The following is a 17,841-nucleotide window of genomic DNA, read 5'->3' on the forward strand; positions in this document are numbered from 1 at the left end:
TCCCTAATACGAATCTGCTATGTGCAGCATACGAGACAAGCAACAGTACTTGTGATTCAACTTTCGACGGGCTCACCACAGAGCCTGTGTTGCTTAGTTGTTATAGGGCGCGAGTCCCGGAAAGGTTGTCGTTGGGACGAATCCCACTACAGGCTATAGGTGTTTCTAGCCTACGCCTTGTCATATAGGAATGCCTAGTGACCAAATGTTTTCGTCGTGTTTAAAAATCATAAAATCTGTCGAAAAGCGGTAAATTACAGGTTGTACTGATGGCCACGACATGTTAACGCGTAACGGCAACGCTTCAACATGAGTGACACCCTTACACCTTGGCAAAATTTGATTCTGATATCAACAAAAATGTGGACAGAGCGCGGTCTTTAGTGTTTGAAATCTATGCTGCACTTAATAACGATATTGCGCCTGCTTGCTACCTAACCCTTGCATCAAAGACTTCATTGGTTATATCTCAGTACTCATCCTAAGTTAAAATAGGGTTATGTTTGAATTTTGCTGCAATATTGTGCATGCGCATAAATCGTCATCACGATAAAGGCCTTTACTCATCACCTTCATCTGCATCAACTGATCTTTCACGATAAATGATGGAAGGACCAAATTCCTGATACTCTGCATTACTGGTCCACATTTTATCGGACAAAGAAGACTGGGCTGCATACAGTGATCCTCCCTTCCACACTCCGTGATGTCTGTCAGGAGATACTAAAGTACTCACTTCGATGGAAGTTGAGGTTGAGAGCTTTTGATCAATTCGTTCCTTCATACCTGGTGTAAGTATTTTATAACATAGGATCAATTCACAACATACCCTTTTCCCGTAAAAGCTCTAGCTCACCAGAGCATCAGTACAACAAGTGCGCTTCGGAAAAAATACGATACAACGTACCAAATGAGTAAAAAAAATTAAACAAAAATTAAAAAAACTGGACACAATAAATCACCACGCAGTGTGACATAAACGTTAAGAAGATAAACTATAGTTTGGTGTCACTTTGATTGCAATACTGTCCTTTACCTTTAAACATAGTGTTTCCACCAGCTAACATAATGTTTTTCCGTAGTTCTTGTCGAATTTCGACCTCACATTGGTTGATTGATCTGTTAATCATTTTATCAACTCCATTGATTTCTTTTCCAATAATAGAGGGATCAAACATCGGTTCAGTCATGCGGAATAACTCAGCTCCAACAGGTATGGTCTACAAACGCATCTACAATTACTAAACTAAACTTCGAAAACCCTATACAATGTAATGGAAATCAAATCCTTTCATGTAGTAAGAGTTTTTGTTATGTTTTAAATTTAAGTTCATAAAAAGCTTTAAGTCATGCGTCCTCAAAATTTTGAGGTATATATATATGTATATGTATGTAAGCGTAACACATCGTGTCGGCGAAAATATACGAAAAAACATCTAACTGTTAAAAACACATAAAAATAAAGAAAGGACGTTAGTATAATTAAAGGGTAGGCCACACTTTTTGACATTATTAGTAGCAGGCGTTTGCCATGCTTTGAGGTAATGCGCCAGTTTTGTTTTTTTTTGTCAAGAAATACTACGATATATATATAAGTAAAAAACTGTTGCTTACATTTCCATTAGGTAGTGGAATTTGTTCTTGGGTTACGTTTGGTTTTTTCATCTCTTCATTATAATTTAAGGCAACGTAGCCTGATCTTTTAACCCTCTCAATGAGTTCAACTATAAAAAAGTTGTTTTAAACAAAAGGACGGTTAGCAGTTCCTATAACTTCACAACAGCCTTTAACAATAAAAGGACATAAAACATTGTTGAGTTCATGCTTCTCGATGGCTTTCTTTATAGTGATAGTATGATACTTACATTTATACATCCTTTTAGGAAACGATTATTTGCAAAAACGGACCTTAGCTGCGTCTGCCAGGTCAGCGTCCATACGTTTGTTACATATTAAATGCTTTCTTTAATGAATGCAAATCATTGTTAACGTTTATCATCACACACCTCGACCGCCATCCTGAACCGTGATTCCCGATTCACCTAAAAGCTTACTACATGGTTGGAGACATCATTTAGTTTTTCATAGTTGATTGATTCGTTTTTAAATGTATATACCGGCCCAACTTGAGTTCAGTTCCCATACTGTGTCACTTACAAAAAATGAAAGAAAAGGGGGAGTAACTTACCAGTTGTTTTACCAATGGATTTCAATGCAAGCTTGGCCGCATGTTCAATACACAAGGCTGGTACACCGAAAGACTCAAACCAAATTTGAGCTATTTTTTCGCGAGTAGCGTGTAAATATTGTTTTAGTTTAGGCCTTTAAAAAGAGAGATAATACTAAATATTGGTGGAATGAAAATGAGTATTAACCAGCTTTCCGTTCTTTGTAATAAACGCAGTAAACATATAAACTTGTAAAACTAAAATAACGAATCATTTTATTTACCTTCGTACTTGTGGCCGGTTCTGTGATCAGGACTTGATGCTCGGAACTTGATGTAAACAAGCGATCACGAAATAAGTGAAACCAAACCTTTTCCATGTCGTCCCAATTGGTTATTTCTCCACGCACAACTGGGTTTACAAGTGGAAGGCCCTCAGTTGTTTTTCCCAATCTTTCCCAACCTGGAACACTGCCAGCGCCGCGTTCAAACCCTCTCCTTTCTATTTCATCGAAGTTTATCTGTCGGAAAAAATGAGAGGATAGTAGAATAGAGACTGGTGGTAAAATTTATCAGGCAGAGTGGCAAGCTTGTTTCTTAATGAAAAATATTCTGTTGAGATGAATAAGCCTACGCCACAAAATAACTTACGATAATAAATCACTTCGATGATAACAAAAATTACCTCAGAAAGCATTGGACTAAACGGACTTGCTAATGGGTCGTGCATTGGTGAGAACACAACAGCCGGATCAATATCTCCAGCGAATCCCGCCTTTATTCTCCACGAACCATTGTCAATTACAACAGCTGCACTCATATTTAGAATAAAAATTGTTGACGGTTGGTCAACCTGAGTTTTATTTAGTTTTGCACAAAATAAATCTTAGGTAACCTCTTTCCGTTTGGTATCAAAGTACTTTAAAGCAAAAAAGTAAATAGCTCTGGAGTAATAAAACGATACTACTAACCCGTTGTATTGTGTTGACATTTTCTAAAACTCTTTTTTAGATCTCAAACATGAATTACGAAACTACCTAAATGTTTTGCACATTATAATATTTGAAACAACAAGAGTAAATCAAAACTTTTTGCAAAGACGCTAAGTTTGAACCGAATGCATGTTTAACACGAGCTGTACCCTACTTCTAAATCCCTTTTACTTTCCCTGTGGCAAACTGTGTATAGAATAGTTTTTAAGCGCCAATTACATTTACAACATGGTTTAAAGCAGTGGTTCCCAAACTTTTTCATATTTTTTTCAAAACGGTCCCTTTGCCATTATTTCGAGGGCTCGCGGTCCTTAAGCCTCAATGTGTATTTCATAAAAACGAAAGTTGATTGCAGGATTTTAGCTAGTTATGCAAAATTGCGCATAACAATCATCCAAAGACAGCATGTGACATCACAAACAGGACAAAAACATTACGATTGTGCGCGAATAATTGCATTTTTGATAGTTGTCATTCAATAAAGGCCATTGTTTAGCAATGGAGACAGTCGATTCTCAATTCTACTTTGATTTAAACTTATTTAGTGGCACAAACTGACGCCAAATAAGATTATAGAATTACTTCAACCGCTTCGCGGTCCCCCCAAAATTGCCTCACGGACCCCTAATGGACCGCGGACCCCAGTTTGGGAACCGCTGTGGTTTAAAGCGATCGTTACTGTGTGAAGTGACGTGTCCAAATTTAATTAAACCATAACTTGTTTTGTGCTCATTGTAAACGTTTTGTCTAAACTGACTGCATACCGTAAAACAGATTTTTATGATATTTTAACCATTACGCATTTTATTTTTTTATTGTAAACCATCTGAGAGCTGCCGCCTGGGACTCTGGTACACTTTGCTTTTTAAAAAACACATTGTTTCCCTACGTGAGCAATACTTTGTTATACATTATGCCTGGCAGCAATAGCTTATTTTATTGTTTCCCTACATCTTTAATCAAAGATTAAAAGATTTTTAATAGCCACTAAATCACAAATCCTTACAAATTGACAAAAAATGGGACTAGTTTTGTCACAATTGTAAAAGTAATAATGCTTACTTTTAATAAATAAAGTTTAGACTGCAACAACTAACTGCGAAAACGAATTATGCGACCTATCCGGATGTTTTGTAATATCCTGAAGCATTATATAACATGAGAAAAATCTACCGGCAATCTGATTTTTTTTGTCCGATTTCTGAATGAAATCACTTTACCACACGGGATTAAACTTAGGACAGGATTGGATGGGTAACATATCTTACCACTAAAGTAACCTATTATTATTCCGATTTATTGCGCCGTGCGTGGTCTTTCGCCCTGAAACCATGCATGCAATCAGGTCAACAGACCTACGCGCCAAACGATAGTAAAGTCAAGTGACAAAGTGACTGTTGTCAGAAATCAACAAAAAAATGCTTTGTGCTCTTGAAAAGGATGAAAAGAAGATCAGGTACTTACGTACAGTTTGTCATACTTTTAAAGATGGTGGTATTCCAATTAACAACAAACTAGGGCAACACAGCTATCTTAACCGAGTTTTTCAAAAGCGTTTATTCGCCCTGTGCTTTTCACAGCACACTGTTAACAGTAGCCCTTTGGTCATAAAATCCGTCCAACTGGCTTTGCGCCATATCCAGTGCGGGGTCATGTCAGCAATTGGGTAACGGATTAATTGGCTACCGCTAAACCAAGATCGATCCAGAAATGTTTGGGTCACTTTAACAGTCCCAGTTTTTTTCCTGGATGCGAAATCTTCGAAGTCTGCGAAATCTGTGCATCTGTAGTGAAGCTTGTCCGAATGGCGTTTCTGTCCTCATTTTACGGATGAAAAGTGGAATTTAATTGCTCACTGTATTGACTATTTACTAAGCCTACATGTATTCTTTTTAACTAAGTACACATGTTAGAGTTCTAACACAGTCCAGGTTATACATCGCATATAGAAGTTTAACAAATCGGGCAAAATTGTCTGACACTGATTAGTAAAAGCACAAATTTAACAAATTTCTACAATTATCCACACATAAAACATGTTAATGACCATTTCTCTGTAAAGGTACATTTGTCAATGCATTTCGCTTACAAAGCATTTTGGATTTTTGCAGTTTATGCATTTTGGTTAAACTAATCGTATTTTGTATCGTTAAGACAACATCCGATGATCCGTCTTCTAGTCAAAAGACAACAAGCGCAAAAAAGTTATCATATTCGCCATTTTTAAACAAAACTATAGTGTTTCGAACTACTTTTCTGGCTGTGAAATTGTAAGTTATTTTTGATGTTAATTTGTAGCAAATTCGAGTTTAGTAGTGATTTCTTAACTGTAGTTTCTGTAATTTATTTCACTACTTTATTTAACAAAGTTAAACTCAACAAAAAAGAGCAGATTTTGTGATCACACAGTTGTTACAATTTATTACATTCTAAACGAAACATCTCATCAAGTATCGGCGAAAAAGAAAAATTAGCAATACAGAATTTCCTGATATATGTAGTTTACATAAGCAATGGTGGGATAATTTATTTTCATCTGATGATTTAGAAGCACTTGCGATGCACAATGCTTGGTCCAGATTCGTCGTACTCTTGTTTTGAGATCCACATCTGTTGGAAGGTGGAGAGGGATGCGAGAATAGATCCTCCGATCCATACGGAGTATTTGCGCTCAGGAGGAGCAATGATCTTGATCTTCATGGTTGGTGGAGCAAGAGCGGTAATCTCCTTCTGCATACGATCAGCAATACCTGAAAGATAAAAGCAAAGAAATGTAACTGTTATCCATATCCTTTCGTCAATTAAAACCCTAGGACACTCCTTGTTTATTTTACATGGAGTTTTGTTTCAATTTAAACCATTATGTGTAAATTACGTTGCTAGCGGGGACATACCTGGGAACATAGTGGTACCACCGGAAAGCACAGTGTTGGCGTACAAATCTTTTCTGATGTCAACATCACACTTCATGATGGAGTTGTATGTAGTCTCGTGGATACCTGCAGCTTCCATACCCAGAAAAGATGGCTGAAGCAGAGCTTCGGGGCATCGAAATCGTTCATTTCCGATGGTGATAACCTGGACAATCACAGTTGATCAACTTCAAGTCGTGCAGGTATTTGGTACAAATAGTACAGTTTGAAGCATAATGTGTACGTTTGTATGGAAGTGAGTTTTAAATGAAGGGTTGCTGAGAGCGAATGTCTGTCTTTTATTTTGCTTTATCTTAAGTATTAGTTATTTACCTGTCCGTCGGGAAGCTCGTAGCTTTTCTCAAGAGCGCTACTAGTGGAGGCAGTGTTCATTTCCTGTTCAAAGTCAAGGGCCACGTAGCTCAGTTTTTCCTTGATGTCTCTCACGATTTCACGTTCGGCTGTTAAAACCAACAGATATCTCGTCAAAACAAATAAGAGCTCGTCAAAGGCAAATTAAAAACTGTATTGAAACAACCCAGATCTTGTGAGTCAACAATAAGTTAACATGTCCAGCAGCATTACAAAGATTGGAAGAGATTTAGTTCTAAAATGTTTACAAACATATAAATGTTAACAATATTGTTACTAACCTGTGGTGGTGAAAGAGTATCCTCTTTCGGTAAGAAGCTTCATCATGTAATCGGTCATGTCTCGGCCGGCCATGTCTAGCCGCATGACGGCGTGTGGGAGCGCGTATCCCTCGTAAATTGGGACGGTGTGAGAAACACCATCACCACTGTCAAATACGATACCTGCAGCAAAGAACATTTTGTTTTGTTTAACATGCATCTCGTTCAAGTAACAAGTTCGCTGAGTGTATAAAGTCTTTTTTATAAAAAAAAAACTTGTTTGCTGAAACGAGCGACAAGAATACTTTCAGCTGCCATTTTGTTTTTGCCGTGACACGCACTTGTAACTAGTCCTGATAATAATTCGTTATTCTACAGTTTGACAATTGTTGCATATCTGGTACGTAACTTCAATTGCACGTATTGCACACATCTAAATTTGATTCGATTTAAAAAAATAATATTTTTGAAATTTTACACAACCTTAGGTGATATAGGTAATATTTGCAAACAAAATGTAAGTAAAAATTATATATCAGTGTATTATAATATTACTAATTTGATTTTGTTGTCTTTATCTTATAAGCGTTAATCAACCCTTTGCCATCTGACAAAAAACATGACAAATATGGCCAAACTCTGTGTAAAACTGCACGGCCACATTACAGCTTAACAGTTGCTATCGCTGACTGGCACAATTTTGGTAACATGAGAACGGAAGTCGATGCATGGGATTATATTCGGTCGGTACGCCAAATGCGCAAATTCGAACCTGGTGCAGAGAAATATCCAACAACACCTATACCTCATACTTTATAAAGCTACAATTGTGTTTGAAACCTTGAGATGTCACATTTACTTGTTTATCGATGTGAATTGTACAGGGTGGCCGAGTCATGCCACCAAGCACTCCAACTTTTTTTAACAAATTTACCAGAAAATAAATTATTAGTTAGTTAATTTTTCGTACCTGTGGTTCGTCCAGAGGCGTAAAGAGAGAGAACAGCTTGAATGGCAACGTACATTGCAGGCGTGTTAAATGTCTCGAACATAATTTGAGTCATCTTTTCACGGTTGGCCTACAAAAACAAAATATATTACATTTATAGATCAGAAGAAAGAATGGTATTTTTCAGACCAAATTTATACATGTATAAAATACCGAAATTAAATTCGCTTTACCTTGGGGTTAAGTGGGGCTTCGGTGAGAAGGACTGCGTGCTCTTCGGGGGCAACACGAAGTTCATTGTAGAACGTGTGATGCCAGATCTTTTCCATGTCGTCCCAGTTAGTTACGATTCCGTGCTCAATTGGGTATTTCAATGTGAGAATACCTCGCTTGCTTTGAGCTTCATCTCCAACGTAACTGTCTTTTTGACCCATACCAACCATCACTCCCTGGGAACAAAATGTACACATTTTTACTATCTTTCAAATAAATACACTTTTCAAATATGATCGGATATCAATTATCAACCAGAAATCAGTTAAAAACATTTTTAGTACATTTATGTCAAAGACTGGTGTATAATTACCGAAAAACCTGTTAATTAAACATTGAAAACCATAAATTATTAAAACCTATAAACTATGACTTGAATAAGCAGTCTAACCTGATGTCTTGGACGTCCGACAATTGCGGGAAACACAGCTCTAGGTGCATCATCTCCGGCAAAACCAGCTTTGCACATTCCAGATCCATTGTCAACAACCAGTGATGGTGAGTCTTCGTCTCCCATTGTGGATTTTGGGTTTTACTTTTATGTTTCAAAAAAAAACAAATTGTTTGCTAAATTCTAAAAATGAAAATTATCTATTTTAGAACGTCACTATTATTGCTCCCTATTTTATTACCAAAATTATTAAACCTCACTCAGTAATGTTCAGTAAAATGTCTAACTAAAAAAGGTATTTGTAGACCTTTGTTATTTTATAGTTCGTTGTGATGCAAACACTTAACCGCAATTGAATGAACACTTGGCTTATTCTGGTGAACACTGCTAGAGAAAAAAAACCTGCTACCGTATGCGGCTGGTGAGTCTAAATGGTTATATCGCTTGATATCCTCTGCCTTTACTGTCTGGCGCCTATAATCACTGAAAAACGGCACCAAGTGAGCAGCTTCCTGCCTATTTCCCTTTCATCAAGAAACACAAACACAGGCGGTGGCTGTGTGAGCGCCTAAAGCCGATTCATACCCATATTTGGTCACAAAATCGGCGAGCCGATCCTACGTCACATGTGCATGCTAGTGTCATGCATCGACCGCTTCCGCTTTGGCGCGCTGCCAGGAGCGTTGGTGGAGAAGAGGAGCAAGAGGATCAGGGCTCCTCATTCGTGGTGTTTGTTTCCGCGTCACACATCCTTTAATAAGGACAGTATTTCGCAACAAATTTAACCATCCAAGTCTTGAAGTTCTATACAATAGATTTTCTCGACAAACAAAAACAAAAAACAAAAATGCTTTACTGCCTTTTTTAAGTTAAGAAACATATTATCGGAAAGCTTGCAAACCAAGCGCAGTCGGGATGTACTAAACAATTCGAGGTGATTTAAAGGTGTATAAAATCCTACCATAAAAAAGAAACTATAGAATTGGTAAACGGACAACAATCATATTTTATAGTGTTTCACGCAAAAGATTTTACAATTTCTTTTGCAGACAAGGAAAAAACATGGAGCAAAATCGGACAAGTTGTTTCAGAAAGTGGTATATTTTTTACTAACGTTACTAGCGCAGTGAAAGCCCCAAGAACAGAACCGTTACTACTGTTCGTGCCCTGATTGATTAATTGCAAAACTTTAATGCCGGATGCACGCAAAAACTAGCACGCCGGCCGCATCCCTTATATGGCTACGGTTAGACTGTACCACGCATTAGCATATGAACCGGCCGGCTCTTTCCTGCTAGCAGGCTTGCAGCCTCTCAGCCCGCGAATAGGCAGCAAACCTGGGCCGACGTGCATGCATCCGGACCCTGTCGTGATTATTCACAGGAGTTAGCTTGTGCGCTGTTTGAGGAAGTGACATACCGGTGCTAAGACCCGCTAGCGTCTTCATTGATCTGCCCGTATAAGGACTTCATTTACACTTTGGAAGAGGCTTAATTTTGTTGATACCTACTGGTTAAAAATACCGATTTCCTTTTAAGAAATATAACACCCAACTGTATTAGATATACATGCAAAACGTTACATAGGTTGGACTTCGCCCGTCCGTCCAGCCAACCTGTACATTTTGGTAGCTAATTACACGAACCGCTTACGTACAAATGGCTCTTGACAGCCAACCAAGCTTTCGTTGAAGGCGTGACGAGGGGGAAAATCTTTTAAAGTATATTGTTATTTTTCCCGTTCAACCCGGAATTTGCCTAGTCGACTTTGAGGAAATACTCGACTTTGAGGAAGTCCAGTTTTGGAAAGATCGACACAACGAACACACACGCAATGTGTCGCAATGCATATATTAGCATAGCAGAGTTACTTGTAGGTTCGTTATCTGTTTGTTAGGACGAAAACAAGCTACGTAATGCAGAGCTATGATTTGCCTGGCCTAGGTCATATCCGGTTATTATCTGTTTGTGCACAGGATTCATGAGATCACCGGAACTTTGCTCACTGCATTGTGTTGACAGCTATAGTACACGTCACAAAATGGTATTGTTACAACAATTCTATATCTCCTTAAACTGCCATCGAACCACAGCCCAAAATTTTCCACCATGTAAACTGTAAAGGGTAAAATTTATTCAGGAAAAAATGTCAAATACCCATGTTTTAGGGTTTTTATTTTCAATTTTAACGCACAGCAAGGCTGCTGTACACTTTTAGTCAGTCGGAATTCATTTAACGCGGTGTTGAGTTGATCAACTTAAGTGATCATCCATGCTCTGGTCCTTTCACTTGATTACTGTTCTTTATTATTGTCTTGTTACATCAAATCACTTTTAATTGTAGTGTCACTTATGTCACTTGGTTGTGAAATAAAGCCTTTTAACGGAGTCCTAAATGACCAGGTATGTTCAAAATTGTTTCATCTGGAGTTAAAAAATGATCAACGTCATACAACAGACAAATAACTTTTCATTTAACAGCATTACAAATTCCGAAGCAAAAAATTTTAATTGGTATACTTTTGTTATTTTACAAAAAAAAAACTCCTACTGGTTGTTTTGGCTGATATGTTTAACTCAGCTACAAAATGTACTTTTAAATTCATTTAAAAAGCCAATATCTTCCAAAATGTTTCCAAACCGTTGATATGGTAAAAAGGATTCAAAGTTTACATTTTTATCCATGTAACAAATCGACCTGCTTGTTAGTGTAGGCGGGTTACAATGAACATTTCATAAAGTTATAAAATAAATATGTATTTTAGCTGTCTGTATGCAAATTTATGTATATGAGTCTTCAAACTACCAATGAAATTTCATTTGCTTCACATAACGTTATAAACTAACGGTGTAGATATTGTGTTTTTACTAGCTTTTAATTTTTAAACGAATTTAGGTTCAGTTTGACCCGATTTTGTTATGTTTACCACGAAGTCTACTTTTATCGCCACATGGTACATGTTGTAAATCCAGTCACATTATTTCTAAGTTCGGTAGAGCCATTTTTACCAGCTGGGTGTGTCAAGTCTGTATTAGGCAATACGCACTCTCAGTAGCAGCACGCTGAAGTCAAACATGATAGGGCATGCTGTTCAACTCGTTGCACAAGGGCATCGACAGAATCTCTTTTTTAGGAAATGTCAAATGACTTTACACCTACGCTGCACAAATCAAAATGATCCGAGGAGGCTAATAAATCTTTGATACCGATTTCCTAAAGGTAGACTTGAAAGTCTCTTTCAATATACATTCCCAAAAAATACCCAACAATTTTGTGTTTTATATTGGAATAACCCAGGGCACTTAAGTTGTCAATCAATAGTCACGACAGTTTCATAGCTTAACACAAACCTTTTACTTAAACAAGACAGGACGTCGAAACGTCGATTGTTTACAATAAAACTGCTGGATGAGCAATACTTAGTTAAACAAGACAGGTTTATTCGGAAATATTTTCACATTGGGTGTCGTTTCTTTCAAACATTTTTGAGCGATCAAATTTACATTGCAAAAGTGGTTGGTCTAAACGTGCAGTTGTGCTGCTGGGTTTTTTTAACGGGATTTTAACAATATTTTGATTTGACTAGTGTGCATTATTAGTAAAGTGGCAACTACGTTGTTTATCACCTTTTTTACATTGATTTAGAAGAAGTTTAAAATGTTTAGAACACTACTATCCCGGATGGTTGCGACACAATAACCCTAAAACAGTACCTTTCAAATCAGCATTGTTACCTTATTTGGGCATGAGACATAATCTTCCACGTGTTGGGCGTCACCATACTGCCGATTCGCGCGTTTTGCATGGTTGACTGCGTCTAGCCAATCTAATTAATTCACTGGGCGTGTTCAGCATTTTTTTCTTGATAGTCCTTTTAATGCATTTCGCAACACGTTGTCCGTACACCTCGGTAAAGAAGATTTAAGCCATCATTCTCAAAAGTTAGGCGCATGGAGTTAAAGACAAGGATAAACACGCAATTTACCTGCTTCAACACGTTTCATGTATATTTTACAAACCTATTGTACTGTTTTTATCGCAAACGCAGCTCGCTTTTTATTAAATGGGTCGAAACAATATATACGCTGATTAGTGTTCTGGGTGACCCAAACCAAAAGCAGTTTGCCTAAACAGATTCTATTTTCAGTGACCTTTTGTCAAAAACCTAAAGTTCAAAAACCGTTTGTATTTATTTCGGATGGTGGTTAAAGTTGATGGTAAGAATGTTAGTTTCAGTAGAAACTTTATTACCCATAAACACGTTTATTATATCATCTACATGACTACCAGGGTTAAAACGTAACACGTTTTGTCTCGTGTGGGTTTTCCTCTGCCAGGCTTATCGACGTATCACGTTTCAAACGAGGTGCAGTTATTTCCGGGTTTGTGTACGAATTAGCTGGTTGATTAAGTGGCTGCTGTTTATTACAGCTCAAGCATCGAAGTCTACATAGGCATCGCTTTGATCCGTTTGAACTTGCCTGAAGTCTGGAACCAATGTAACACCATAAAACAACATAGTTTGATTCATAAGTATCTTTGAAAATTACAGGTCATATTTGGATGAAACAAAAACGTTTTACAAATCTACAAGCAAGTTTACTACAAAAATGGACTGTTTTTTTCATGAACTTTGAAATCAAAACATTGCCAATTTACAGATTAAAAATCTTTGACGCAAATCTGCACAAATATGCATCAAACAGGCGTATGGCCAATATTTGCACGTAAAAAACGTGCAGTCAAATTGCTGAACGTATGTGCTCAAACAGCATCCTTTTTTGGTTGTCACCAGTTACATTTCGTCCTTTGCAAAACACTTGTTTCCAATCTAGCATTTTTAAAATGGGTGTGGCTAAGTCTTGCAACTGGACAATGAGGTATAATATTTTGGGCAACAAAAATACATTATAAAACAACAAGTGTAGAGGTAAAGGGGACATTGCAGTCAGTTGCCGTCAACATGCATAATAGTTTACATGATGTATTTTTAAAATAGTACCATTTTTTTTGCTTTGTTGCGGTAAACAAGACAGTATACAGAAAGTCTTGTAAAGTACATACTCAACAATTCTGTATGGTACCATTTGTCGTGGGTTGTTAACACATTATCCCCTACCATGGGCGCCGGCAGAAAATTTTGCAAGAGGGGGGCAAATTTTGGCTGATACTTTACCGCATCAAGAATTTGTTACATATGAAGCCATAAATCGTGTACTTCACTATTGAGTTGCCTAAAAGTTAAAGCATTGAACGATGTCACAAATCCCCGCGCTGCCAATTTAATTAAGTTTGCTGCTAAATATGTTAAATTGAGGTACACTGAAATTCCAAGTGTGGGGGGGGGGGGCAAGTGCCCCCTCTTGCCCCACGCGGCGGCGCCCATGTCCCCTACCGCAATCCAATCCTCCGTTTTCAAAAACATGTGTCAAGTAACCAAAAGTATATGCGCAAAGCGATTTGAAATTTTAACCACAAAAATTCACTTAAATAGCTAAAATTATTTATCATGGCCTTTTTTAACTTGTTGCGAAGCGATTACAGTCATATGCAAACCATGTTTGAGATGTCAAACATTTTAGTGAACAATCGTTTTGTCGTTGTTCGTGTGTTGTATACATGCTACACGCCTAAAGTGAAAAATAAATCATCACTCAGCAGGTCATGTAGTTCACCTACCGGAAGATTGTTTGTCCTTTTTGCGTTTTAACCAAAATGCACATCAGGTATTGCAAAAGCTTATGTCGACAAAGCAAATGTACAGCAAAAGACTGAAATCGCGTGCAGTAATAGATACTGCTAGAACGATTAAAGAATTGACACTTGTCAAAATGGACATTGACTAAAACACGAATATTGTTGGGTAGCGCCCTCTCGCGGCTAAACTTGTAGACTAAACTACAAGTGGTATAGACCAGTGGTTCTCAGCCTTTTATGTACCGTGTCCCCCTAAAAGTAACTTTCGGGTCTTGTGGCTCCCTATAAATAAGCCCCATAAGACCTGTGGCGCCCTACCAAAAATGTATCCATAATCTATCAGGATAATCATTTTGCTAAAAATGAACGTTAATATGGACAATTAGTGTAGGAATTAGTCGATTGAGTAATGAAATTAAATAACTTGTAACACACATTTAATTCTGAACAATGTATTGTTACCAGCTGCAAATGTGAAAGTATAGAAATCGTCATATTTCACTGATGTTTATCACGGTGATGGAACTTATACTAAATAACCCAATTTATAAGACCCATAGTGCTCGGACAGCAACATCCGTTGTCCTTTTACAAGCCTACATGATTAGAGATTGGTTTAAAAGAATGAAACATTTTTTTCAAAAGAAAACATCAAGAAAAATTATGGACTATTTTTATTGTTTATAAAAGAAAACACCAACTGTCATTGACAACAACACAACCACAGGGCGACCGAGGTTTATGTACACTGCCAGTGCAGGGAACAATACCACATACAAGTCAGCTTAGAAGCACTTGCGATGCACAATGCTTGGTCCAGATTCGTCGTACTCTTGTTTTGAGATCCACATCTGTTGGAAGGTGGAAAGGGATGCGAGAATGGATCCTCCGATCCATACGGAGTATTTGCGTTCAGGAGGAGCAATAATCTTGATCTTCATAGTGGACGGCGCTAGAGACGCAATTTCCTTTTGCATACGATCACCGATACCTGTCAGGTAACATTAGTAAATTATAACTTTAAACTTCAGTTGATAAACTTTTTTGGGATAAAGCAGCGTCGACTTTTACTTCAAACGAATGAGACGTACTTTTCCCGGCCTGCCTAAAAGCCCAGGCACTTAAAATTGTATCAAACCTTAACATAAAAAGCTATTGCGACCAAACATAATTGATGACAATAAAGCCTGGTACGTATATGCAATTTAATCCAACGCATTGATAGCTTAGCCATGTTGCCGCAATTACAAAGCAAAACATACCTGGAAACATGGTGCTTCCGCCGGAAAGGACGGTGTTGGCGTACAAATCTTTTCTAATGTCAACATCGCATTTCATGATAGAGTTGTACGTGGTTTCGTGAATGCCGGATGACTCCATACCAAGCATGGCTGGTTGGAACATTGCTTCTGGGCATCGGAATCTCTCGTTTCCAATCGTAATCACCTACACCAGAAGTGGGAATTTTGTTTCATTACAAATAAAAATGAAGGGCTTGACCAAAAGGCTTCAAACTGTCTGTATTTTAGAGCAAGTTTGTTGCACCGTTTTTTTGTAACTTAAAGAGTTAATGACTATAATTTTGTTCAATCTATGAAATTCCAGTGGGTTGGAGGCATGTCGATCACGATTTTTACAGAGGTAAACAAAAATGGTCGAGGCAGGCTTAGAATCAAAATTTTTGCCAATAACAATAAGTATGCAATAAATAATTCTTTCTCAATAGAAAAACAATTAACAAAGTCAGTTTGCATTAATTTTAGAAGACATTAGTTTTTCTTGTTTGCTTGTTCAAATGATAAGCTTACTTGTCCATCTGGAAGCTCATAGCTTTTTTCCAGCGAACTGCTTGTAGCTGCAGTCGCCAACTCTTGGTCATAATCCAGAGCAACGTAGCACAATTTCTCTTTTATGTCTCGGACTATTTCTCGCTCAGCTGTTTAACATTAATGTTGGAATATACGGGCCGACAAAACTGGCATCTAACGTAGGTCCCAATACCGTGGTGCCAACGATACAAGGGCAATACGTTTCGTAGAGTTAAATAACTTTCCATAAAGAAGTATTTACCTTCATAAGAGTTGAGGCACGAAGTATGATTTTTATTGATACGACGGATCACGTACTTCTCAGTGTGATTGTAGCAATAGCAATGTTTGGCGATATTACATAGAGCTAACATACCGAATAACTAACTAACCAGTTGTTGTAAATGTGTATCCGCGTTCGGTTAGAATTTTCATTAGATGATCTGTAAGATCACGACCCGCTAAATCCTGCCTCAAGATAGCGTGTGGAAGGGCATATCCCTCATAGATAGGAACGGTGTGGGAGACTCCATCACCACTGTCCAAAACGATGCCTTAAAAAAGGAAATTGAATAAATCAAATCCACTAGGAACAATTTTACCTTACCTGTGGTTCGTCCTGAGGCATAAAGAGAGAGAACAGCTTGAATGGCAACGTACATTGCAGGTGTGTTAAATGTCTCGAACATAATTTGAGTCATTTTTTCACGGTTGGCCTACAAAAATATAACTTTTATTCACGTAAATTTGCAAAAAAAATAAATTTTACTTTCGGATTAAGTGGGGCTTCGGTAAGCAAAACAGGGTGCTCTTCGGGGGCAACACGAAGTTCATTGTAGAATGTGTGATGCCAGATCTTTTCCATGTCGTCCCAGTTGGTTACAATTCCGTGTTCAATTGGGTATTTCAATGTGAGGATACCGCGCTTGCTTTGAGCTTCATCTCCAACGTAACTGTCCTTCTGGCCCATACCAACCATCACACCCTTAGAACAAAAATGACATGTTTAATTAAAACACGTGGGCTAAGTTTTGTTACTCATTGATATAAATGTACATTAAATCAAATACAGCAGTTACTCGAAAACATATAACGAAAAAAACCTGGTGTTTGGGTCTCCCAACAAGTGACGGAAACACAGCTCTAGGTGCGTCATCTCCAGCAAATCCAGCTTTACACATTCCTGAACCGTTGTCAATCACCAGAGCTGCTACTTCATCGTCCATTTTGTGTGAGATTAAGAACCAATTATATTTTAACCGAGTTCAAATTGATGAATTCTAAAGGTGCAAATGCAGATAAAACTTCAAACGTAATCTCAACAATGCGACTGCCTTCCTCCACGTGCACCCGTAAAACTTTTGAATAACACCATTAAAGTTCCGGGACCAGTCGAACTCCAAATAAAAAATATTTCAAATCTATACAAAAATGTCATTTAAGGAACATTTCGCTGACCCTTTATAAATATCTGCTTTGCTGCTAAATGTTGACATACAAAAAACGCACTTCTTGAAACAGGATCAGCAGCCTAAACACCATTAATTTTTAACAATGTTGTGCCATTGGCTTTCTCGATGTTACGAATTTAACTTGCTGTGGTCACAATTGCTTGCTAGTTCATTCTTCTTCAGAAGTCGGCATCTTATTGGGACATTTTGGATTTTAAATAAATTCAACAAGCTTTTGCACTGCAATTTGCCGTAGAGAGGTTGCGGATGGTCGTAAGTGACTTCCCCATGTTGACAAGGGAAGTGGATGCCGAAAACCTAACCACAAGTTGAAAATATACCGATCCTGCTGTCGCCCTGACAAGCTGGTAACAAGCAACTTTAACTGCTTCCTAGTTTTTCGCCAACGCTTACCGCCACTCAGACGATTGTAACGTCACAATAATTGAAAACCATCACCAAATATGGGCATCCCTTGACCAAATATGGTCATAAAATTGATGTTTGCAGTCTTCATAGAAACAACATTAAATATTTAGGATCGCTGGAACCGTTTGTGCACAAAATTA

The 17,841-nt window shown here is 37.8% G+C and overlaps 4 protein-coding genes across 4 annotated transcripts; all 4 read right to left on the reverse strand.

Moving 5' to 3' along the window:
* Positions 1–486: 486 nt before the first annotated feature.
* LOC145212388 (uncharacterized) lies at positions 487–1,931 on the reverse strand. Its single transcript, XM_080080495.1, has 4 exons — positions 1,866–1,931; positions 1,615–1,724; positions 1,037–1,220; positions 487–786 (listed from the first exon to the last, which is right to left on the reverse strand). Exons 1-4 carry the CDS (start codon positions 1,873–1,875, stop codon positions 560–562), a joined length of 531 nt encoding a protein of 176 aa, XP_079936621.1. The 5' UTR covers positions 1,876–1,931; the 3' UTR covers positions 487–559.
* A 439-nt stretch (positions 1,932–2,370) lies between these two features.
* On the reverse strand, positions 2,371–4,557 carry LOC145212394 (uncharacterized). The gene is made up of 2 exons (XM_080080505.1): positions 2,853–4,557; positions 2,371–2,688 (listed from the first exon to the last, which is right to left on the reverse strand). The coding sequence occupies exons 1-2, from the start codon at positions 2,985–2,987 to the stop codon at positions 2,371–2,373; spliced, it is 453 nt and encodes a 150-aa protein (XP_079936631.1). The 5' UTR covers positions 2,988–4,557.
* A 995-nt stretch (positions 4,558–5,552) lies between these two features.
* On the reverse strand, positions 5,553–8,518 carry LOC145212378 (actin, cytoplasmic). The gene is made up of 7 exons (XM_080080484.1): positions 8,317–8,518; positions 7,886–8,101; positions 7,674–7,782; positions 6,725–6,886; positions 6,405–6,532; positions 6,054–6,237; positions 5,553–5,909 (listed from the first exon to the last, which is right to left on the reverse strand). Exons 1-7 carry the CDS (start codon positions 8,440–8,442, stop codon positions 5,704–5,706), a joined length of 1,131 nt encoding a protein of 376 aa, XP_079936610.1. The 5' UTR covers positions 8,443–8,518; the 3' UTR covers positions 5,553–5,703.
* Positions 8,519–14,708: 6,190 nt separating this feature from the next.
* On the reverse strand, positions 14,709–17,062 carry LOC145212403 (actin-3). Its single transcript, XM_080080514.1, has 7 exons — positions 16,925–17,062; positions 16,573–16,806; positions 16,429–16,537; positions 16,214–16,375; positions 15,822–15,949; positions 15,276–15,459; positions 14,709–15,004 (listed from the first exon to the last, which is right to left on the reverse strand). The coding sequence occupies exons 1-7, from the start codon at positions 17,045–17,047 to the stop codon at positions 14,799–14,801; spliced, it is 1,146 nt and encodes a 381-aa protein (XP_079936640.1). The 5' UTR covers positions 17,048–17,062; the 3' UTR covers positions 14,709–14,798.
* Between the last annotated feature and the right edge of the window lie 779 nt (positions 17,063–17,841).

Source organism: Phallusia mammillata, chromosome 1, assembly GCF_965637545.1.
Source record: "Phallusia mammillata chromosome 1, kaPhaMamm4.hap1.1, whole genome shotgun sequence".
Classification (NCBI taxonomy): domain Eukaryota; kingdom Metazoa; phylum Chordata; class Ascidiacea; order Phlebobranchia; family Ascidiidae; genus Phallusia; species Phallusia mammillata.